Source organism: Sminthopsis crassicaudata, chromosome 2 (genome assembly GCF_048593235.1).
Source record: "Sminthopsis crassicaudata isolate SCR6 chromosome 2, ASM4859323v1, whole genome shotgun sequence".
NCBI classification, from domain to species: Eukaryota; Metazoa; Chordata; class Mammalia; order Dasyuromorphia; family Dasyuridae; genus Sminthopsis; species Sminthopsis crassicaudata.
In genome coordinates this window covers 48,441,790-48,465,797 of record NC_133618.1, presented here as the reverse complement: position 1 = coordinate 48,465,797, position 24,008 = coordinate 48,441,790, and the positions used below count along the sequence as shown (strand labels likewise).

The window sequence follows — 24,008 nt, the reverse complement described above, 5'->3', positions numbered from 1 at the left end:
TAGAGGAAAGAGAGATGACTTGGGTGGTTAGGAATCTCTTGCTCTGTGGAAGTGATAATCATTGAATGGGATTGTTTGAATGATAATCTTTGCTTTGGGTCTTTGATAAAATTATGGTACAGGGGAATTATTTAGGAATAAGTCAGTAATAAGCTATTTTATGCCTAGAAGCTAGAGTATTACCATTTTATCACGAATGTCTTTTTATCTTAGTATGAGAATCATTCTTTGGGTCTTACTAATGTGATAAAACAGTAATACGCATTAGGTATAGCACCTAGCACAATGCTAGTTATGTGTGTCATTAAATATGTAATGATTTATTTGATTGTAACATTTGTCTGCTTAGCTATCTCTTATCTGCATTTCATAGTGACTAAATGAAGAGGCATTGTTACAGAATATTTTCCAAGGTCAACAAAAGAAATCTCACAGCACAAGGAAGATGAAGATTCTTTTCTTAAGAATTTTTTTCTTAAAAAATTAATTAGTTTGTTTTCTTATTATGTTTGTATATTAACTTTTCAAATGTGCATTTCTTTACGAATCATGTTGAGAGAGAAAAATCAGAACAAAAGGGGAAAAACCACAGTAGAGGGAAAAAAAGTGAACATAGAATATGTTGATTTGCATTCATTTTCCATAGTTCTTTCTGGAGGCAGATGGCATTTTCTATCCAAAGTTTATTAGGATTGCCTTGGATCACTGAATCAATGAGAAGAACCAAGACTATCATAGTTGATCATTGTACAGTCTTTCTGTTAAACTGTGCATGATATATTTCTGGTTCTGCTTATTTCACTCAACATCAATTTGTGTAAATCTTTCCAGGCCATTCTAAAATCAGCTTGTTCATCATTTTTTATAGAACAATAATGTTTCAAGATTCTTTTTTTTTTTTTTTTAATGTAAGTAGTATTTTACTTTTTCAATTGTATGTAAAGATAATTTTAAACATTTTTTAAAATAAGATTTTTAATTCCTTCCTCCTTTCTCCCTAAGACAGAAAGCAATCTGATATCAGTTATACATGTGCAGTTATATAAGACATATTTCCACATTAGTCATGTTGTGAAATAAGAAACAGAAGAAAAGTAAAGAAAAACTACCAAAAAAAAAAAAGAGAGAGAGAAAGAGAAAATAGTCTTTGATCTGCATTCAGACGTCTTCAGTTCTTTTTTTGAATATGGATAGTATTTTCAAACATGAGTCTTTTGGAATTGTCTTGGTTGATATATTGTTGAAAAGAGTTAAGTGAGTTATAGTTGATCACCATACAGTGTTGCTGTTACTGTGTGCAACATTCTAGTTCTGCTTACTTCATTCAGCATTAGTTTATATAAATCCAGGTTTTTCTGAAAACTGCCTCCTCATCATTTCTTATAGCACAATAATAATCTATTATATTCATATACCACAGTTTGTTCAATCACTCCCCAATTGATGGGTATTTCTTCAATTTCCAACTCTTTACCATCATAAAAAGAGCTAATGGAAATATTTTTGTACATGTAGGCCCTTTCCCCTTTTTTATGATCTTTTTGGCATACAGACCTACTAATGATATTGCTAAATCAAAGTGTATGTCCTGTGGGCATAGCTCCAAATTACTCTAGAGAGGTTGGCTCATTTCACAACTATACCAATAATTTATTAGTATCACAATTTTCCTATAGAAGGTGAAGATCCTGAATGTATGCACAGAATCATGACATTGCAAGCAGCTAATTTGATCTAGAAAAGTGCTTGGTTGATTAAAGAACTGTCCCTGGTACCTTGAAAATGATTTATACCTCCCTCTTCTTCTTTTTTTTTTTTTTTTTAATATGCTTCCCTCTTAAAGTTTCACTTGCATTAGATTGTTAAAGGTGTATATATATTTTTTCATGGTAATGAAGTAATTCTTATTTTTACACTAGACTCACTGTTATTCTGATGCATGAAAATGAATGATTCTGATTTCGATCAAACTAGTGATTTTAGGGGCCCATCTGGGAATTCTTGGAAACTGACCCATTCTCAAATTTCCATTTTAAATTATATGTTAATTAAGATATCCAGTTACTTAAATGGGGGTAGTAGTGGTAGAAAATTATTCATTGCTGGATGCTTTTGGGAAGCTCTCATTGGCCAAAATAACTTTGCAATGGGAAATTTCTCTTTTTCCTCTTTCCCAGCAGAGTTTACTGAGTTTTTATGAAAATTAGATTATGATATGAATTTGTATAAAAAACACACATTAAAAGTATCAACTTTAAATGACCTCTGAATGGAAAAATCCAAGAATACTATTTCCTTATACTGTTGTTAATAACATTCTGTGGAAATCAAGCATTTTGTCATGTAGTTCCAAGGTCTTGTGGGCCTTTATCATCTTCTTTCTGATCTTTTTGTACTTCTCCCAAATTGAACAAGTGGGTGACTTGTATGCTTATGTTTTGGTTTCCTGATAAAGTTAAAACTTTAACAACTCATACCTCAGCAGAGTAGTTGCTTTTGGGGAGGAGAAGACTAGAACTTTCTCTCTCATTCAGGTTGCAAATCCAGTGCCTAGTCCCAATATTAATCAGTGTGGAAGTTCTATTTACTCTATTTTTTCACTTAGACTACTGGAGTAGCCTAATTGTTCTCACTGCCCCTAGTCTTTCTCTTTCCAGTCCCTCTTCCTCATTATTGCATTATGGATATTTCTGAAGAACAGATGTAATGAAATCACTTAGGTGTTCAGAGAACTCCAATGGCTCCCTCTTGGCTATAGGATAAAATAAAAATTCCTGTCTGACATTTAAAGACATTTATAATCTGGATTCAGTCATCCTTTCCAGGCTGATTGTTATTCCCCCTCAGGCACTTTCTGATCCATCTCTAACTGACCTGCATAGTTGCTATTCCCTGTACCTTACATTTTTTCTTCCATTTCTATCCTTGTCCTTTATGCTCAAAGTGCTCTTCTTTTCATCTTTGCCTCTTGAGATCTCTGATTCCCTTGAACTCAAGTTCAGTTGCCACTTACGGTGGTCAGAAATTGAAAATTGAGGGGGAGTGTTCATCAATTGAGGAATGATTAAATAAATTGATGTATATGATTGTTATGGAATATTATTGTGCTAAAAGGAATGATGAGCTGGATGGTTTCAGAAAAAAAACTAGGAAAATTTATATGAACTGAGTGAAGTGAACAGAATCAGAACATTGTACCTGGCAACAGCAATATTGTACATGGAACAACTGTAAATTACTTAGCTTTTATCAGTATGATGATGATTCAAGATAGTCTCAAAGGAATCATGATGAAACATGCTGTTTGCCTTCAGAGAAAGAATTGATGGGATCTGAATACAAATTGTAGCACATTATTTTTAAATTTTTTTTCCTTTTTTTGAGGGGAAAAGAAGATTTTGAGTTTTTTCCACAAAATGACTAATATGGAAATATGTTTTACATGGTTGCACATGTACAATCTATATTAAATTGCTTAATGTCCCAGGGAGGGGGCAGGGTAGGGAGGAAAGAATAGATTTTGGAACTCAAAATTTTAAAAAAGATGCTTGTTAATTTTTTTTTTAATATTTAAGCAGAGGAAATTTTATTTTTTATTTTATTTTCCCCCAGTTGTACGTAAAAATTTTTTAAAAATATTTGTCTGTAAACCTTTGAGTTCAAGATTTTATTTCTTCCTCCCTCTCTACTCTACCCCCACCTCCATTGAGAAGGCATTTGTGAAGTTTGACACAGAAATCAGATTAAGGTACTTAGACTTGAGAATATATAGTCAGAACCCAGTGGTTTGTATTCCATTCCTACATATTTTTATTTGCTTATCTTAGTTTTGAAAATAGATTGTTTAAAGGTGAGGAAAGTAGATGAAAAATTTTGCGGGTGAACATGTTTGTATCATCATTCTTACTGTGTCTGTCTAGAGTCCTCTGTTTTCTTCTCCATGTGTTTCACTTCTTCATGATCTCATCAGCTTCTGTAGGTTCGGCTATCATCTTTATGCAGATTACTTCCAGAGATATTTATCTAAACTCTTGTATCCTTGATTTACATTTTCAGTTTTTTCCGGAGCACCATTCTGGCATCACCAATTACCTTATTAGCCATTTTAAATTGAATACCTTATAGGTTTGTCATATTCAGAAGATCCAAAACAGAATTCATTTTCCAACTATCCCCTCTCCTGAATTTGTGCGGCATGACTCTCCTAGTCACATGGGTTCACAATCTTGTATTCTTGACCCCTTTCTCTTGTTCATCTCATATATCCCATAAATGATGGTTTGTTGCTATACTGTCATTTCTGTCTGTTCACACAGTGACCATTTTGTTTTAGATCTTCATCTCTTTTCTTCAGGATTGTTTTACTGGCCTTCTAATTGGTCTTCCATCCCTAGTTACTTGTTTGCACTATTGCCAGACTGACTTTGCATAGGTCATAATATAGGTCTAGCTATGTTACCCTAACACCTCCATAATAAAATAAACCATTTTTTGGCATTTCACAATCCTGCCCCTTTCTACCTTTCTAATCTTCTTATATTCTTCCCAGACACCCTGTAATCCAGCCACAGTGACCTACTTCTTGTTCTTTGGACTTGTTCTGTCTCCTATCTCAATACCTGTCTAGTCACCATTCTTGAAAGGTTCTTCCGCTTACCCTCTAACCTTTAAAATCCCTGATTTCCTTTAAGGCTCAGCTTAAATGCCACTGGTTCTACTAGAACTTTTCTGATCCCTTCCATTTGCTAGTAGCATTTTTCTCTGAGGTTATTCTATATTTTTCTTATTTTTTTGTAATATGTGTATACACACACACACACACACACACAAAGGCAGGGGCTATTTTTGCTCTTTGTATTCTTAATACTGGTAATTTGTAGACATTTAATAAATTATTTTTCATTGACTGATGAATAATATGAGTGGAGTATAATATAAAGTTGGATGTGATATGGGGCAAAGTATCTTAGAGTTTTTTGTTTGTGTGTTTCTTTTTTTGTTTTGTTTTGTTTTTTTTTTGCTGAGGAAATTGGGGTTAAGTGACTTGCCCAGGGTCACATAGCTAGGAAGTGTTAAGTGTCTGGGGGTAGATTTGAACTCAGGTCCCCCTGACTTCAGTGCACCTGGTAGTCTATCCACTGGGCCATCTAGCTGCCCTCAGGTAATTTTTCCTAGGGAGATTACATGTAGCTGCCTACAAATAATTGAATAATGAAATTTTCAAACAAAAAAATTTTATAAAGAATATAAAGGAATAAAATTTAGAATTGTGGAAACAATACAATAGAATCTTCATTGATGGAAATCTAAGAGGAATGGAAATATTTTATTTTTGAAGATTTTGAAGGCTAAGTTTAAATTCCTTTTTCATAATCACATATGGAAATTACAGAACTGGAAGGAACCTTGAAACCCTCTGGAAACGGAGGCTCAATTAGGTGACAACAGTAGCAAATGACAGAATTGTTATTGAAACTTAGATCTGACTCCAAGTCCAGTGCTCATTTTGCTTTGTCTCTCTTATTGCAATTTTAAAAATTGTTTTCTGTTTATTTTTTTAATACTCCAATAATTAGAGTATATGGAGCATAATATTTTTATTTAAGTTTGAGATGTCATTTTTGCTATATAAAGTTGTGGGTGATACAGAAATTAAACAGTGTTTGCATTAAGTTCAGGATATGAGGTCAAAAAAAGCTTTTCCTTCTTATCAGTTTGTTTTCCTTTAATCTTCCTTTCTCCTGACAGCAGAATCTATCTGCTTGCTGATAGTGGGAGAGGGAAGGAGAATATCTGTCTGATAGAGCATTTTCATCATTTGGATTTTTGTTGTAGTTGATTCAAAGAATTCAAAGAATTGGATCTTTTGAGGCTGAAATAAAAAGATTTGTGTTTTCACACAAGCTTAAAGGTATTGATAAATTGTTTCTTGACTATTCAGGTGATGGAATAAACAATGCTAATAGACTTATATGATTCTGACAGTCCACTACTTTATTGTCATGTTTCTTGGGTTTGGAACTAGTTCACATGCCTGTCCTTTTCTGCTTTGTGTCCCCAGCGGTTTACCTTGATGTACCGGATGCAGGTTGCAAATATTGACAAATTTGAAGAGAAATTGCGAGCTGCTGAAGATGAACTGAACATTGAAAGCAGAGACCGGATTCCAGTGTCCTACAAACGGACAGGCTTCTTTGGAAAGTATGAATGTGGTCTCAGTGTTTTTCATGACTGCTCTAAGTAGGTCAGGTTCATTTCTACTAAGTCATGATAACATGAGAGAGTAAGAAACTCCCAAATAGATTTGAAACTAACTGGAAGTGGTGATCTCAAGGGCATTTATTTAACGGTGTAGTTCCTTGTGGGAACAGTAATTAATGTATTCAAGAAATACTTAAAATTTAGAAAGGAAAACTATAACTTGGCTTAACATTTTAATATTTTCCAGTTTTTATGATTTATTTATTAATACATTAAATTTGTGAAGTTGTTCGTTTTCCACAAAGAATAAAAAGTGTGGAAATGGACTATTGTGTTTTCAGCAAAAGAGCTATATAGATGGTCAGTTGGCTGAAGTTGTTGATCCTGAAACCTGATGATTTCAGAAGTAGTAAATTTAGTCAAGAAAATTTGGACTTCAATTGCCAAAACAATCATGAGATTTTAAAATATATTTTGAGCTAGCAAGGGTATATCATCCAACTCCTTTATTGTATAGGTGGGGAAGCTGAGGCTTAGAGAGATCAAATGACTTGCCCAGAATCACATTGATACTATGTAACACATTTGGGATTTGAACTTAATTTCTCTGACTTGAAGTTCAGACAAAGAATAGATTTGATGTTGATTTAGAGCCTTGTAAGGTCATTTTAATGATAGAACACAATGTTAGGGGAATCAAGTGTTCTTGTCTCATATATATTTACCATAGGAATATTCCAGGCAAAAAGAAAGAACAAGGAGAAAATGAACTTGTATTGTTTGGATGGCTAGATATTTATTCAGTGCTTGTTTTGGGCACTATCAAAGAGGACTTCCTCTTGAAGAATGAGAAGAAGAAAAAGGAAGGAAGCAAGCAAATATTTCTTAGTTGCTTACCACGTGTCAGGCATTATGCTAAGCACTGAGGATTCAAATGCAAGCAAAAAGACAGTCCTTGGCCTCAGGGAGAGTACTTTCTAATATGGAAGAAAACACATTAAAAAGAGCTTAAAAGGGAGGGGATATGGGGACCCAGGTAAAGTCAGAAAAGTGGTCAGAAAGTAAATGAAGGCAAACTGGCTTTGGACCCCTCAACAAAATGGATACTTGTAGAGAGACTCAACAATTGGGAGAAAGGAGGTGGACCTATGGAGGGATATTCCATGGAGATAAAGCCACAGGCTGGGAGGAGGATATTTCAGACTAGGAAGCCTCAGGTGCTGAGCAAGTTTCCATTGTTAGCCAATAGTAAAGGCATAATTTTGTGGTCTAAAAATTGAGGAATAGCGTCAGGAAGATGATGAAATGAGTGGAGACTACATGTATAGGAGAATTTAGCTTTAGGGCTGATGAAAAGATGTGCTGATCTTTAAAGTACAGCAATTGAACCAGTGGCAAGGCTCTTAGTGTATGTACCGTGTTGAGAAAAAGGAGTTCCTAATGGGGTTTGAGTTGGGACTATTAGGGGATGAAAAACATCCCTTCTTGGTTCATTACTAATCAAATTTTTTTCCTCATATGCTTATATCCCAGTTATTTTGGATAGTTTTTTGGTTGCAGTGTTTATTTACATTTCTCTTTAAATGAACAGTATGTTTTTCAAAATAAAATTTATTGAACCATGAAGTAACTAATATTTATCATTTGTGATTACCGCAAGTCCATTAACTGCTAAATCCTTGAGGAAAGAGTTACTTTGATAGAAAAAAGCCCTTTTCCACCTTTTGTGTATAGTAAATGATTCCACTGTGGGGATCCACATAATTATTTTCTTTCCTGTTTTTTTGACATGTAAAACTTGAAAAATAGACATTTCTATAATCTTTATTTACTCCCTTGATCAGAAGAAATAAAAATGAGATTGTCTCATTAGAAATATACAAAACCTTTCAGAACCAGACAAGCAGAAGTGCTTTTTATTGAGTAATACTATGGCAGAATGCCTTCAGTCATGGGGGGAAAAAAACCCCAAAAAAACAAAAACACCACTTTGGAAGGAGTTATGTCACCTCCTGTTTCAAAATGCTGTGAGTGATTAGTGGTGGTTCTTCACATGAGAGCCTTGTGTGGCCAAATTTAGTATTGCTGGCATCCCAGTCTCTTAAGTTCTTTCCTTAAGTAGCACAAAAAAGTCCTTGGCTTCCCATGATAGCAAAGAGTGGGAATTTGCCTAATGTGAGATTCCCTGTGTCTTTTTAGTTATCCTATTTAAGGTCTTTTAGTCCCATGTGGAACTTGACCATGTTTCTTTAAGAAGCTTAAGGATTTCTGGCTCTCTGACAAGTGTGAGAAAGATGGATGGGATTTCTGCTATGCTCATTATCCTTTTCTAAGTGAACACTTGATCTTGGGTCTTGGATCATTTCTGTACAATATCTGGGGTACCTCAAATGAACTCAAGATTCAGTTTAAATGATTTGATTAATTTATGGAATGTGAATAGCTAGAATTTGGTTTGTAGCATAAGCTGTTTTAGATAATGCATTAAAGCCTTGTATTAGCCTTTTGAAATTTTATTTATATGTGGAAAAAAAACTTTATCTAAGAGACTATCAATATGAATTGGACAAGAATTAAGTTGATGGCATTTTTTTCCTGTAAACCTTAGGAATTTTTCTCATCTTTGAGAGTTTCAAAGAACTGTTTGCTATTTGTAAATTTATTACTTTGTTTCATTTATAATGATTTTAAACATATAACTTGCCTTTTTTGTTCTTTTTAGTGCACTTTATGCCCTGGGAATGACAGCTGTGGGTGTGGCCATATTATGGTGCATTTTCCGCCTTGCTGGGATGACAGGAAGGGAAGGGGGATTCAGTGCTTTTGTAAGTTGCATAAATCACATTCAGTTGTATTTACAACCTCAGAACTTGTTTTGTTTTTTTTTTTCTTCTTACCAGATGTTAAAATGAAAATAAAAAATGAAAATGAATTCTTGAATTATCTCTAGTTCTGATATCATGACTCCAAGTAACTAAGGGCCTATCCCTTCCTCACTCCCCCCCTTTGAAGGCTAAGTTAAATTAAATTCATTACATTTTGCTATTTTCAAAGCTTGCTAATCAGTAATAGTTTTGAATTATTTATTTGTATCTTTTCTGAGCTCAGGAGTTGAGAAGTATTTCAGTCACCAAATATCAATTTTTTAAAAGCAACTTCTATAGATTTTAGCTTACCTCTGACCCTTCTGGTCTTGATTATAACTTAGCCTTCCTTTGACAATTCCTCCAGTCCCCTTCCTCAGTCTCTGAATTTTTAATGTTACTAATGAAATTGCATAGTCTTCTTGTGGACAAGCTAAATGGGGCTTTGGATTGGATTGATGCTATGTGAACAAAGTCTAAATCCTTATCAAATGATTAATTTAAATGCATTCCTATAGATTGAAGTGTAGTTTGGCTTGGGAGTAAGGGCAGAGGAGGCCCTATAAGCTGAGTATGTTAGATAATTCACAAGTCATTTATTCATATTAGCAGTCATAAATAACTTTTGAAAGCTTGTAAGAAGAGCCTAAAAATTGCTGTTAAATGCCACTAGCCCGCCACATTTCTTAATAGCCAGTTGTATTAAACATTGAAGTTTTTTCCATGTATCATTGAAAGAAATTTACTTTCTTTTCATAAATTCTCTGCCCTTAATAAATTCAGCTCCTTGTTATAGGGCATTGTGGAGAGAGGCAATACTGATATGGGAAAGAAATAAATCGTATGTGCATGTAAGAGGGGAACAAAAACATGGATAGGACAAAGTACTGATACTGATGGACTGATTCTTTTCTCTCCAAAACTTATTCTTTTAAAAATGCTTGTTTTTGTATAATTTCTAACATAGAATCAATTGAAAATGGCTCGCTTCACTATTGTGGATGGAAAGCTTGGGAAGGGGATCAGCTTCAAAGATGTAGCAGGAATGCATGAAGCCAAATTAGAGGTCAAAGAGTTTGTGGATTATCTAAAGGTGAGAACAAAAGATTTTGGGGCAAAAAGACAGCTGAAAATGTAGAGGAAACCTCGAGACCTTTCTTGAGGTCACTTGATTAACCATTGCCATCACCTCTGAGTTTTTTATATCCTAAATAAGAAAGAAGGAAAGGCAAGTCTAGTTTTGCTAAAAGAAAACATTATGTCAGGTCATTTTTGTGTAGAGTAGGCATCATTTTCAGAACTGGAATTCTTTATAAAAACCCAGACCCACCTATGTTGTGTATTAATCAGTAACTTTTATAGCACCTATTTAATTTCCTCTTTTTCATTGATACTTAATGAATTAGCCAGACACAGCTTCTAACCAGCTAGGAAAGCGAACTAAATTTGCCTGAAACATTTTAGGCCCTTGATTCTCTGGCTAATACCTATACTAGCAATCATCCTTACTGCAAAGTTGATTCCTTGGAATGGCTGAATGTTTTTCCCACTTTTAAGTTTGCAACCCTCAGGTCATATATGAGGAAATAAATTAGTTGATAAACATTGTACTTTTAATAATCAAAGGTTTCTCTGAAGAAAAATGAGATAATGTCCCTTTTTTCCTTCTTTGCAGAGGTGGGAAATTGTGGTTTTGAAATACTATTAAGCCTCTTCTATGTCTTGTTTTGCTGAACTACTTTTTCCCTTTTTTTCTTTTTGTGCAAAAGATAACTTGCTGGGTGGGGGAAAGAGAAGGGATATACTTAGAAACGAAGGTCATGTAAAAACAAAAAAGGTCAGTAAAAAAAAAAGAAGAAAATAAGTTAGTTGAATCTCTTAGTGCTATTTCCTCTTAAAAACTGTCTGAAACCCCAAATGACTACGCTGATGTAGCATGTGTTTTACTTCTAGAGTCCAGAGCGTTTTCTCCAGCTTGGTGCAAAAGTCCCAAAGGGTGCTTTATTGCTTGGGCCCCCAGGTTGTGGAAAAACTTTGTTGGCCAAGGCTGTAGCTACAGAAGCCCAAGTTCCATTTCTCGCAATGGCTGGTTCAGAGTTTGTGGAAGTGATAGGAGGTGAGTCATTCAGCAAAGAATCCATAAAGTCCAGGGGGGTGGGGAGGGAAATTGTAATAATTTTTTAGTACCCCATTTAGTAAAATAAAAGTTGAAGCTGTTTTGTAATTTCTCCCACTTTGTGCTTCTTTATTCTTCACATGCAGTATTTTTTTTTTAATTTTAATAGTTTTTATTTACCAGATATATGCATGGGTAATTTTACAACATTGACAATTGCCAAACCTTTTGTTCTAATTTTTCCCCTCCTTCCCCCTCCCCAAGATGGCAGGTTGACCAATACATGTTAAATATGGTAGAGTATAAATTAAATACTATATATGTATACATGTCCAAACAGTTTCATATACAAGATTAATGAAGAATTGGCTAAGAAGTGGAGAAAGAAAATTGAGATACTGTAGCTTTAAATTGAATATATTAATCATTTTAGGTAATCCTATCATTAAAGTGGACGGTTTTCACCTAAAGCCAAGAAGTCTACAGTTAGTAGGGTCTGTAATTTGGTGTGGAGTGAATATCACTTGTCTGTCTGTAGCTATATTTATATAAAATGGCATCCTATTAGGATTTGGAAATTATTATTGTAAGTATGTCTATACTTTGGTAGGGGAAGATGATTGCTTTTCTAGTTAATTGGGTTTTATCTCCTAATTTTTCCAGTTTCTTATTTTTTCCTGTTTTCTTCTCAGGTCTTGGAGCTGCTCGAGTTCGAAGCCTGTTTAGAGAAGCCCAGAACCGGGCGCCTTGTATTGTGTACATTGATGAAATTGATGCTGTGGGCAAGAAACGATCTACCACGATGTCGGGATTCTCCAACACAGAGGAAGAACAGACTTTAAACCAGCTTCTGGTTGAAATGGATGGTGAGTATGCTGCCGACCCTATGTCCAGCCTTCCAGTTTGTCTGAAAAACAGTCTCTGCTCTCTGGTGAGAAAGAGTTTTCTGTGTTTAAAAAGTTTAGTTTTGACTCCAACAATTTTTGCTGCTACCCTTCTGAAGGGTAGAATGTCCACACAGTGCTCCGGTGCCAGAGATGAGGAGAGCAGCCCAGCTGTTCATCCTTACAGCCACTGGCTAGCTGCCTTTATCTTTCCTTCCTCCAGTTGTATTCTGGATGGTGGCCACCATTTGCCTTTACAGTAATCCTCTCTCGACAGATAAGCTGGTAGGCTAGGCAGGTGAGCCAGAAGAAATTCCCCACTCAGTCCTTGTCCCTTCCTCACCTAGCCAAGTGTCAAGAGGGTTGGGTGGCCATCTTTCTGCCTGGCTTCATCCCTTGCCCCCATTCAGCAGAAGCATATGAAGCAGGGTTTTTCTTTCCTCCCTGTCTTCTCCTTGGCCACAGCAGAGTATGAAAAATAGAGGAATTGAAAGTCTCTGAGGGAGAAGCAGGCTATGCTTGGTGGGAATGAGAAGTAGGTGGCAAGAAGCAATGGAAGTAACTACAGAGCATAAAAGTGCATACCAAGAAGCACAGAGCTCTCTTACATCAGTCAACAAGTATTGTGCTCAGGGCTAGAAATACAAGAATCACAAATGAAACAATCTCTACTTGCAAGGACCTTACGTTTTCGGATCTACCAAAATTCCTTTCCAACCCCACCATACTCCCTCAGTACCCCAAAGAAAAACATTGGACAGATAGCTTGGAAGCAAATGAAGAAGGCTATCAATCATCAAGAAACCAGTCTCTCCAAGCAATTTGATATCTGGTCTACTAGCCATCCTCCAGTCCTGAGATGTGCTTTTCAGAGACCATTTCCCTCCTTACTCCCCACAAAATCAGGTAAGATAGAAACTTAATGTCCAAATATTAGTGAAATCTATTGCATAATTATAATTACTGGATGAGATTAGAAAATGATTATCACGATTCAGGAAATGCAGTCAATAATGTGCTTCTTCCATTTTGATTTATCTACCTTTGTTATCTTTGTTAGTTTTTACAGGTCATAAATTTTGAGCTTTGGAAGGGACCTATCAACTTTTAAGTTTAACTTATATATAAAAGGGGGTACACTTACTCTTAGCACACCCAATAACTGGTCATGTAACTTTCAGGCCTCCAAGGAGACAAAAGCCTCAACCTCTCTAGGCAAATCATTTCACTCTTGGATAGATCTCATTGTTAGGAATTTTCCTTTATACAAAGGCTAAATTTGCTTCTTTGAAACTTTCACCTACTGTTTCTTGTTCTGCCATATGTGGCCAAACTGAACAATTTAATCCCTCCTCCATTTGAAAGTCCTACAAATTCTTTAAAGAGTTATCCTCTCTCCCCCCATTCTTCTTCTCTTCTCTAATCTAAATGTGCCCAATTTCTTGAACTGATCCATATAAAATGGATTTCCTAATTGCCCCCTCAGAGTATTCTCTGGCTTATCAGTAATCTTCAAAAACCAGAATTGAACATAACTCTGAGGTTTGATAAGAAACAGAATACACTGAGATAATTATTTCCCTCTTCTTTGAAGCTAATACCAAGTATTGAAATAAACCAAACTGAGAACCAGACCTGAATAATTGTATCAGAAAGTTTTAAAGCAAAGTTGTAAATAGTAATAATAATAATAATAATGAAGCATATTAAATTATATTGCCCTCAGTAAAATTGTTTGGACTTTAAAAAAAAAAAAAAAGGACTGAACAAGGTTTTGTTACATTAATAAAGAAAATATATTATTTTAAAATATTTTTTATTCTCTTCTTTTTAGTTTCCTTTTTTTGTAACTGTTTTATAATAAAGATACTATATATATATATATAGTAACACATAATTTATAGACCAGTATACAGATATTGGGAATGCCTGTTTAAACATTTTTTTTTACTTATAATATTCATTATCAAAAAATACATAAAAATATAATATAAAAATATATGTTCTACAGGTAAGTCTTCATTCAGTAGAAGCCTCTCTTATATTCATTATTGCTGTCAGTATAAGACAGAAATCAGCTATCTTCATATAACATCTCAAAGGTTTCCTTTTAAATAATCAATTACTTAGCAAGTTAAGTTTCCTAATAATTCTCTCATTATTTATTATCTCCTTAAATTTCAATTGATATTAGATAAATGAATTATACTCTTCCTCAGGCCACTAGATTGATTCCTTTCTTTTAGACGTAATTGATAGTGTATGCATGTGTAAACCAAGATCTCTCAATATTTCTGAATGGCTGCTAGGATGAGCAAATGATTAATATCACTTTGTTTTTTAATCTAATGGTTTCATCTTCCTTTGTGACTTTTGGCCCATCAAAAGGGGATATAGCTTTTAAAAACAACTAGAAACATTAGCACTGTCTACCACATTGCCAGACTCAGCAAATAGCATTTTTGATTTGCTGACCACAGCCATTAGTTAAATAAACCAACCGTGATTAAAATGTCTGCATAAACATCCCCTCCAAATTTATTCATTTTTAATAAATAGCAATTTTATGGAATCTAAATGTGTGGAATGACACAAAATAGATTGTTTTACAGGAAATAAGATTTTTGCTACATAATTCATGTACCATTTAGGAGAGGACTGCAGTGTTGTCGTCTTTTTATAAGAGATCTATTTAAAGGTTGAAAAGGACTAATGAAGTGACTTTAGATTTAATGCTTTTTTTCTTGTTTATTGAGCTATATCAATGTAATAAATTTACTTAACGTTTTATCAGTGTTGAACAAACTCATACTTTCCTTATGAACTAGAGAAAGATGTGGATTTGATAGTAGTATAGGTAAGTGGATGCATTGTTCAACAAAGAACAGTCATCAGTGGATGGATGTCAATCCCACTGATGTCAATTTAGAGGGGATTTTTTTGGTGACATACTCCAGAGAATCTATGATTGCTTCTGTTCTAAATTTTTCATAAGTGAATAGGATGAAGTTTTAGATGGCATGTTGAGTTACATTTTCGTGTGACACAAAGCTAGGAGAGATAGCTAATACATTGGATGACAAAGTTAAAATTCAAAAACATTTTAACAGGCTAGATGATAGGTTTAACTTTTTCGAAAATTTGTGATTTTATCAGTCTCATTTTGGGAACTATCTGTACTGATCAAGTTCATAAACATTTTTAATTTTAACTTTTTCCTTCTTTAAGTATAATGATCTTACCTGAGACTGCAAGTAGAAGGGGAAAAAAAGTATCTTCTTCTACCATCTTTTATTCTTTGAGCCATTCTGAGATAACTGAAACTTACCTATTTCATCTTCTTGCCTTGACTTTGGGGCATGATTCTTCCCTTTCTGAGGCTCAGTTTTCTACTATTAATGAAATGGTTGGAATAGATATTTTCTACACATTCAGAATTTTTATCAACCAAGGTTTATGAAAAAGTATACTATGGATAATTGAAAATGTGTATGGCACAGTTCATGTATATTGCTCTAGTTTCTTTGGAAAGATGCCTCATAGGTTGTTATTATGGACATTAAATCAGATTTTAATATTAGATATTAACATGATAATTTCTGCTTTTGCTTCAGAAGACCAGCTTTTTCAAGTCTCTCATTATTTTGACTTACCAGTTAATCCGTAAATATTTATTGAAGAACTTCCATTTATGCCTTGGATGGTCAGTAGTTTAATACTCTAATTCTGTTATATAAGAAACCAGTATCTTTCTTCATGAAGTCAGATTCCAAAGAGCTGATTTTTGGATAATAAATAGATGATAAATTATGATAAAGAGAAAATGATAAATGATGAATAGAAAAGTCCACATGGTTCTAAAAGACTGAGAAGTGTCCCTTAAACTAAGAGATAGCTCCCCATATGAATCTTCATGCAAGGAGGACTACCATAAGATACAATGTCTCTTTGTCTTCCTGATAATGGGGAAATCCAGATATCTCACAAGATAGTCATCTATACAACATCTACACAACTACACAACTGACACAAGGAAGTCAGAAGACTTCCTTTTTATCTCTTTTTCCTCTCTCTGTTAAATATAAGTGTAATTATTAATATCAAATATCAAGAATCAGTTAGGTATTAAAACTGAAATATCACTGTCACATTAAAGGCTTCTTTTAACATCTTAATAAGGCTTCCTTTATAAAAAAATTCATTGAGATTTTGTAAACCTAAACCTCTGGAGCATTTCCCTTTGAACCTCCTAGCAATCCTTTGATGCAGCAGAGCAGGAGCTGTCCTCCTTATTGTACTGATAGAGACAATGAATTGAAGCTCAGTGAGATTAATTGATTTGACTGTGTTCCCAAAACAAGCAAATCACACATTCATGATTTGCACACAGATCTTCTAACAAAGTCTTTTTCTTTTTTGTATATAACAGATTACTTGAAAGGGGGTGGGGTCGGGCAGAGTAGGCAGGGGGAAAGGGGTCTAAGAGTTTCCACTTTTGTTAAGCTCCCAGGAAAAGCTCAGTAAAGACTTTAATCCTAGAGTGATAAAATTATGATAAACCTCAAAGGATAAATTTGGAACATAAATAACTGCTAATAGCAAACTTAACTAGATATTTAATGATAAAGAATTAGATGCTGATAAGTAAGTTGGAACAGTGTATTCATCTCTGCTTTCAGGAAATTTTCATTTTTCAGGCATATCTTCCTATTAACTACCTAAAAGAGTAAATATTTGAAGCATAAGAGTTGTATTGAAACTAATTTGGCACCAGGAGTATAATTAACCTACCTTGTCAGAGGTCTGACTAGGCTTTTGAGGTCCCTCCAGCTTGGAGAGTCTGAGATTCTCTTAGGTGTGCAAATATCCACAGGCCTAAGTGGCCACTCCCAAGCCTATTGCCTTTAATATTGAACTGCCTGAACAAATAGTGCTAATTTTACTCTTTTGCTTTGACTTTTTTTATTTGCCCTCAAATGGACAGCCCCAGATAGGTGAATTGACCAAATTAGCTCCTGGAATCAAGACAAAGGTTGACTTTTAGCTGGTTCTCTAATGTTATTGTCATTCCTGGATAGCTCTGGTTTTACCTGTTCTACTTTACTTCAACAATAGCTTCCTACAACATAAAGGAAATCACTCATTTTTGTTTGTTTTTACCAGCCACCTTTTAAGGTTGGATAGTATTTTACCTTTCTCCATTCAGCTTACTTTTAGTGCTTCAGAAAACGACTCCTTTTGGAACAGAATTTAGCCTTACAGGAAATGTCCATTTTGCATACTATTTAGGGGGAAAAAAGATAAAAAATAGCTCTTGCCCTCAATTAGTTTTCATTTTTGTCCTAGTAAATTTATTTGTTTTTAATATATATTACTTTATGAATCATATTGGGAGAGAAAAATCAGAGCAAAAGGAAAAAACCATGGTAGAGAGAAAAAAAAACAAAAAACCCAAAAGTGAACACAGCATGTGTTGATTTACATTCAGTCTCCTTAATTCTTTTTCTGGATGCAGATGGCATTTTCTGTCCAAAGTCTATTGGGATTGCTTTGGAAAGTTTTCACTTTTTTTGTAAAGGAATTTACATAAATATATACAAAATTACATTTGATTGGCATTATTGGACATAAAGATTGAGAAAGAATGGGTATTCGAGGATGACAACAGGATTGTAAACCACAGTACCTACAAGAATAGTGATGCAAGTTCTAAATTAGAGTGAATTTGGACAAAATGGTGAATTTAGTTTTGGACATGTTAAGTAGAGATAGGAAAAGGAATACTGCATTGGGACTTGGATGTAAAAACCTGGTCCTTTCTTGAACCTGAGATGTCTGATGGGGGTGCTAGTCATCCCCTTTTCTAAGTCTTTTCAATTCTATAAAATGAGGTAATTGCATTAGATCTCTACAGATCCTTTTAATTTTTAATCTTTTTTGTTTTTATGAAGCCACAAAGGTGCTGCTCTTTTGATGTAGAAAATACTACTGGAAAAGATGTGACCTTTAATTTCATTAAGGGACATTTTTTTTTCCTGAGGCAATTGGGGTTAAGTGACTTGCCCAGGGTCACACAGCTAGGACGGGTTCAGTGTCTGAGCCAGATTTGAACTTGGGTCCTCCTGACTTCAGGGCTGGTGCTCTATCCACTGTACCACCTAGCTGCCCCTTAGGGAAAATTCTTAGAAGGGCTGGTATAAGCTCCTATAGAAATTTCTTCCAGAGAAATGAATGAGTCTAAGCCAGCCTTGCAAATTAGCCCTAGTGCTCCAGCCTGAGTGTCAGAAAGGTCAAGCTTAAATGCATCATTTATGTTATGTTAACAAGTAAAAATTAATACAATTGAAAATGTGACCTGCAGCAATGGTATGATGGTACTATTTGGGTAAGCTCACATGAAGTGCATTGTGTCTTTGATACTGGATTCTTGGCAGAATTGGTGAAAGGGCCATGAAATATTTTGAAGCAGCTTGACTGTTTTTTAAAGATCTGTCAGTAGATTTATTTCCTTCATGGTCAGATCTGCTGTATATGGAATAAACAGGGATGTTTACAGTTTTGAGATTTGTCAGTTTTGACATGGAATTCCAAGAATAGTTGTACCAGATGACCTTGGTCTGGTTGGAAACTTAAATAACATTCCAGGTTCTTGATTAAATTAAGAAAATCCATGTGCATAAAAATCTGTCTTGCTTTTTTTCCCCTTTTACAGTACAATAGAGAGGGGAAAATTGTTTCATTTTTGTTAAGTCAACTTAGGAGTTTCTTATTAAAAAAAAAAAATCCTTTTCTGCCCCTTAGCCATATAATTAAGGTTTGGGGTTTTTATTTTTGCTGCTGTTGTTGTTTGGATTGAAGCTGGTTTCCTAGCTCTGGTCCTTATTTATATACAACTGGCTCTTATTAGTGATTTCTCTATTAGTCACTATTTGCCTATGCCTTCTCTGTAGGCATTTCCATAGCCACTACGGTTACTGATTGCTCTTTTGCACTTCAGTAATAGATATGTGTCAGCATTGTATTCTCTGTCCTTTTTTCTGAAGATTTTTAATTTTTCTATAAGTGATTGAAACATGATTGTCTATTCCTTCAAAGTGATCAATAGGGGAGTACTTAAACAAGTGTTTATGGTAGAATGACTTCACATTGTGAAGGTTACTCCAAACTCCCTAAAGGTGTGCAGCATTCCTGGGTTTGAGTTAGATGAGGAGAAACCTGCTCCTGGTCACTGTTTGGAGGTATCTCTGGGGCAGAGGTGACAGTCTGACATGATACCCACTGCAAAGCTTAGTTCTTCGTTCTCAGCTTGAACCCTTGAGCTTAGGTCAGGGCACGAGCCCTGAGCTAGGATGGTTTGCTTTGATGCCGAAACAACTAAACCTGGCATCTAGTAGTGAACTAAGATAACCTTGTTTTTTATATTCCTAATAACCTCTGTCAATTATGGTGGTTTCTTTGAGAGAGAGTTGGATATTCTATTCCTTACTCAAGCCCAGGCCAAAAATAGCCTCTGAGATGTGCCCCCTATCTCCTGGGAAACCTCCAACATGACTCCATTTTTCTACGTGTGATTAGAACAACATGGGGGAAAAGAGTAGGGAAGATGACTCAGGAAATATGGCATCAGGAATATGTGTGCAGTGCAGGTCAAATCCTGAGCAGCAGGTTTGCTTTGAAGGAGAGGAGGGACATATTAGAGCGTCTTACACTTTGAGCACCATCACAAATATCCTTCACAAATGAGGAAAGTCAACCAGCATTTCTTATTGATGACTGTGTGCCAAGCACTGGGCTCAGTTTGAATCTGGTTTGCTTTAATATTAAAAAATCCACCATGGATACTCAAGGATCTGTAGACAAAACAACAACAAAAAAGGCAGTCCCTGTCCTCAAAGAGTTTACATTATGATGCCAGAAGCATCACATGAAAGGAACTGGAAGTACTTGAAAAGGGGGGAGAAGGGGTTATGGTGACAAAGTTCTGATAATAAAGTGTGGGATGATCTGGGCCCTTCCTGGAAGAACTCATCTTTCTTTGGGAGAAAGGAGCTGCAGTGGGGAAAGGCTTCAGTGACCTTATAGCTCTTTTTGAAAATTAATATGTATTCCTTGTTCTCCATATAACTTTTGAAGTTTTTTTTTTTTTTTTATGTCTTTACTGTTCTGCCTTAATCATGATATCATATAATTGCTGGCTTTATTGTTCCCAAAGCAACTTTACACTCATTTCTTATTTGATCCTCATAATTATCTAGTGAGACATGCAGAACATGTATCATTATCCCATATTACAGATAGTAAAACTGAGGCTCACTGAGGTTATATGACTTGCCCAAGAACCACACAACTAGTAATTGGAGGAGACAGAGCTATAACTGAGGTCTTCTAAACCCTGAAGTCAGTGTTCTTTCTCGTGTGACCCTATTTTCTTTTGAACCAATTGTGGCTTACTCCCCCCCCCAAAAAAAAAAAAAAAAAAAAAAAAAAAAAAAAAAAGAAAGTCTTGGCTACTTGTTGAAGAAATGGTATATTTTTAACATTGCACTCACTGGGTTGACCTCTTTAGAGGCAGAGCATTTCAGAAACCTAAGATAAATACTGGCCTAGATTCCTGAGGGAAAATGATAGAATCTTCATTCCCAGAGGTAGGTTAAGACTAGATTCCTGGTAGTTAAGGCCCCACCTAGATGGCAGGGAAATGAACTGATTATCTCTCTGGGGTTCTCCCGTCTCTGTAGTCCTTTGATTTCCTGGATCTATGTTTCACTGGAATTGATATTTTGCCTTTGAAATGTAACAGTGGTTGAAGTAAGAAATGTGTGCTTTGTCTGGGGCTTCTGTTTTTATTTAAGTCATACTTATTTTAATTTAGATAGTTTTTTTTATTAAAACTACTAGTATTTATTCTTGCATCCTTAAGATGATAATGTACTTAGTAATCTTGCAATATAAATAAAGCTTGTTAAATCTCATGTGACTGACATCCTTCTAGTTTCTCCTTTTTCCTTGCCAGACTAAACAATACTGAGGCTTCATCTCTTAGAATAGCTTATTTAGAATTCAGAAGGGATTGTGGTGCTGCAAGATGGAAGCATATTTGGGAATAAGTCACCCTATCTTATTGCTTATAAAGAAGCAAAACTGCTCTCAGAGGATGATCAGTTCCTTTTGGTGAGAATCTCTTGTTTCTCCAGTGCTAGTGCTTGGAATCTGCAGGCCTGTGACTCATCTGACATGAGCACGTGGACCTGATAGAGCTCTTGCCTTGGAAGTCTGCTGCAGACCTCACAGCTTCCAGTTTGGCTGCTGGTGAGAAAGCAAAATTGAGTTTTTTTGACATCCATCTGTTGAGAGACAGAAATTTGCTCGAAGATAGCGGGGTTTGTTTATGGAATTATCTCTGTAATAGGAGCTTCTTTCTGGTGAAGTTGCCTGATAGGTAATTGTGAAGGTGTTTTGTTTTGTTTTTTTTATATCAACTGAGCTTAAAGTTTAACAAGATAGAGGTCACTGCATTTTAACGATATTCATTAGTGATTTTTTCATGAACTCCCTTTTACAGTTCTTTTCTAAGAAACCCTGTGCCTGAGAAAAACCCACTGCTATCAGACCAGATGTAGTGAAATACTGCAGAATGTTGCAAATAAAAAGTCATGGCAACAGAAAACATTGAGTAAGCATGAAGGAAAATCCTCCATAGATTTTTAGGTTCTAGCAGTAAAATTCATTTTTTGTGAAATCCCTCCCTGGACTTCTGGCTAGAACTTAGAGCAGGGAACTATGAGGTCGTCTTCAATCCAGGAATTTGTGGTTGTGCTTCTGACATAGCCTTGTTGTAGCTGATTCTGTGGGAAAAAGTGTCGAATCCTTGTCAGAATTGTTTTGGATGAAGTAAAGGACTAGGGATTATTTACTAGCAGTATTTATGGAGCTCTATCTAGGAAGCTAGTTCAGGGTGCCCTTGTTCTCTGTTAGTTTTCTCTAGAAAATTCCTGCCTAACTCTGCATCCTGTAATCTCAGCAGAAAACAGAAACAAAACAAACTATGCATTGCTTGAAAATTAGCATTTTAAGTAAAAAAACCAGCTTTCTCTTCTCTTTAATTTTTTTGTTACCAGGGATGGTATCTCTGGATAGGGGTGGAAAGTGGTGTATATTTATAAATAAAGATGTTATGAAAACAAAAGGGAACAATTTTCAAAAATAATTTAAATGATCTTTTGTCAGGAATGGGAACTACAGATCACGTCATAGTGTTGGCTTCTACCAATCGAGCTGATATATTGGATAATGCGTTGATGAGACCAGGGAGACTTGACCGACATATTTTTATTGATCTCCCTACATTACAGGTAAGAAATACAAGTTTGACTTTCCTTAGGCTTATTTATAAGGCCTTCTAGAATTTTTTCCCAGTGAATAACTATATTCTTAAGCTTGTGAAAATTAAAGCTCTCCTGTGTGCAGAGGGCTCTTATCAGTTAATGGAAGGAGGTGATGAGAAAACCAGCCGGAAGCTGATTCCTTGGCTGTTCCTTATTCCCAGGGCCCAGGCTGTTGTGGGACTCTTTTGGTATGGAAATCGTGGTGGAGTGAAACTTTTTGGCCTCCTCTCCCTGGTATGGAGCTGCCTAAACCCGCTGGGCTGTGAGCACTGCCCCCACTGGGATGGCCCTTGTTTGTAACATTCCTCCAGTGCAGATGGAGCGAGTGAATTTCCTCTCCTCTTATCTGTCCAGACTTTATTTGGCTCACCGCTTTCTCTTTGGTTTTGCAACATGTTTTTGTTCCTCCACTGTTGTTTTTCCTCTTTCTCCCTGAGCATCTGGGGTTGGATTTGCTTGTCTGGATTGAGTTTTACAGCAAATTCACTGAAACCAAATCCAGAGAGGAAAAGTAAAAGAATCCCATTCTTCTTGCATGGCATCTCTTCCTTCCATCTGCAGCTTTGTAGACGTCCTCAGAGTTTTCATTTTAAATACCTTAAATGCCTGATACTATCTGGCACTGAAAGCCTGAACTGTGCAGCTGCCTTGAAGGAGGAAGGGAAAAAAGCCCTGGCAACTGAGCTCTGAGTGTTTTAATCAGGACCTCCTGGACCAGCTGAGTCATTCACTCCTTGGCTGTCTGCCACCCCTCCTCCACCTCCCAGCCTAAGGTTGAACACAGCCTCGGCTGGTAGAAGGGGGTCTTTGTAGCAGCACCTCCAGGAACAGGAACTCCAGCCTGGTGTGGTGCTTTGGTCCTGTGGGAGCAAAAGGAAGGGAGCAGTGGGGACAGAGGGAGGGCTCCTGGGGCATAATCAAAGTCATATTTGAGTAATGTCACTCTGAGAAAGGAGCTTTGGGAAAACAAGCTAGTGACTCACAGTAAACCCCCGCAAGGCAGGACTGTATTTGGAAGCAGAGCCAAGACTAAGCTTCTGCTCAGCAGGGAAAGTGGGTGACTCTCCTGGGAGCAGAGGTACGCTTCCCTCTTGTGGCCCTTTCTGGGGTGGCCAGAGCCATGGCTGTTCCATGGACACCTGGCTTCCCCTTGGCAGTTGGGCCCATATTCCCCCATACCTCCTCCAACCAACATCCTGATCTGCTTGTGGCCCCCGCCCAATTTTGTATGATGTCCTTTTGTGTTATGACAGGAAAGAAGGGAAATATTTGAACAGCATCTGAAGAGTCTGAAGCTGACCCAGACTGGTAGTTTTTATTCCCAACGCCTAGCAGAGCTCACGCCTGGGTTTAGCGGTATGAGAACTCATTTCTCTTTGGAATGTTTTGCATCTAGTGTTTTATGTGGATCTCTTTTGATGCCAATTTATATGTCCCTAGAGTTTGCAGTTCAAGGCCTTCCCCCTTCCCTTTTTGTTCTATTGTTGCCTTTCACCACCCCACCCCCACCACTGAACCATTTCATTTATGAAGTCAGCCACCAAGCAGCTCCCTGCCT

General features: G+C 36.0%; 1 protein-coding gene across 1 annotated transcript in view; it reads left to right on the top strand.

Moving 5' to 3' along the window:
• SPG7 (SPG7 matrix AAA peptidase subunit, paraplegin) overlaps positions 1-24,008 on the top strand; it is an 82,050-nt gene that overhangs the window by 35,869 nt on the left and 22,173 nt on the right. The window contains exons 5-11 of the mRNA XM_074286175.1: positions 6,062-6,201; positions 8,924-9,026; positions 10,033-10,158; positions 11,019-11,181; positions 11,874-12,047; positions 22,293-22,417; positions 23,704-23,806. Coding sequence (XP_074142276.1) covers positions 6,062-6,201; positions 8,924-9,026; positions 10,033-10,158; positions 11,019-11,181; positions 11,874-12,047; positions 22,293-22,417; positions 23,704-23,806 — 934 coding nt within the window. The remainder of the gene's footprint in view (positions 1-6,061; positions 6,202-8,923; positions 9,027-10,032; positions 10,159-11,018; positions 11,182-11,873; positions 12,048-22,292; positions 22,418-23,703; positions 23,807-24,008) is intronic.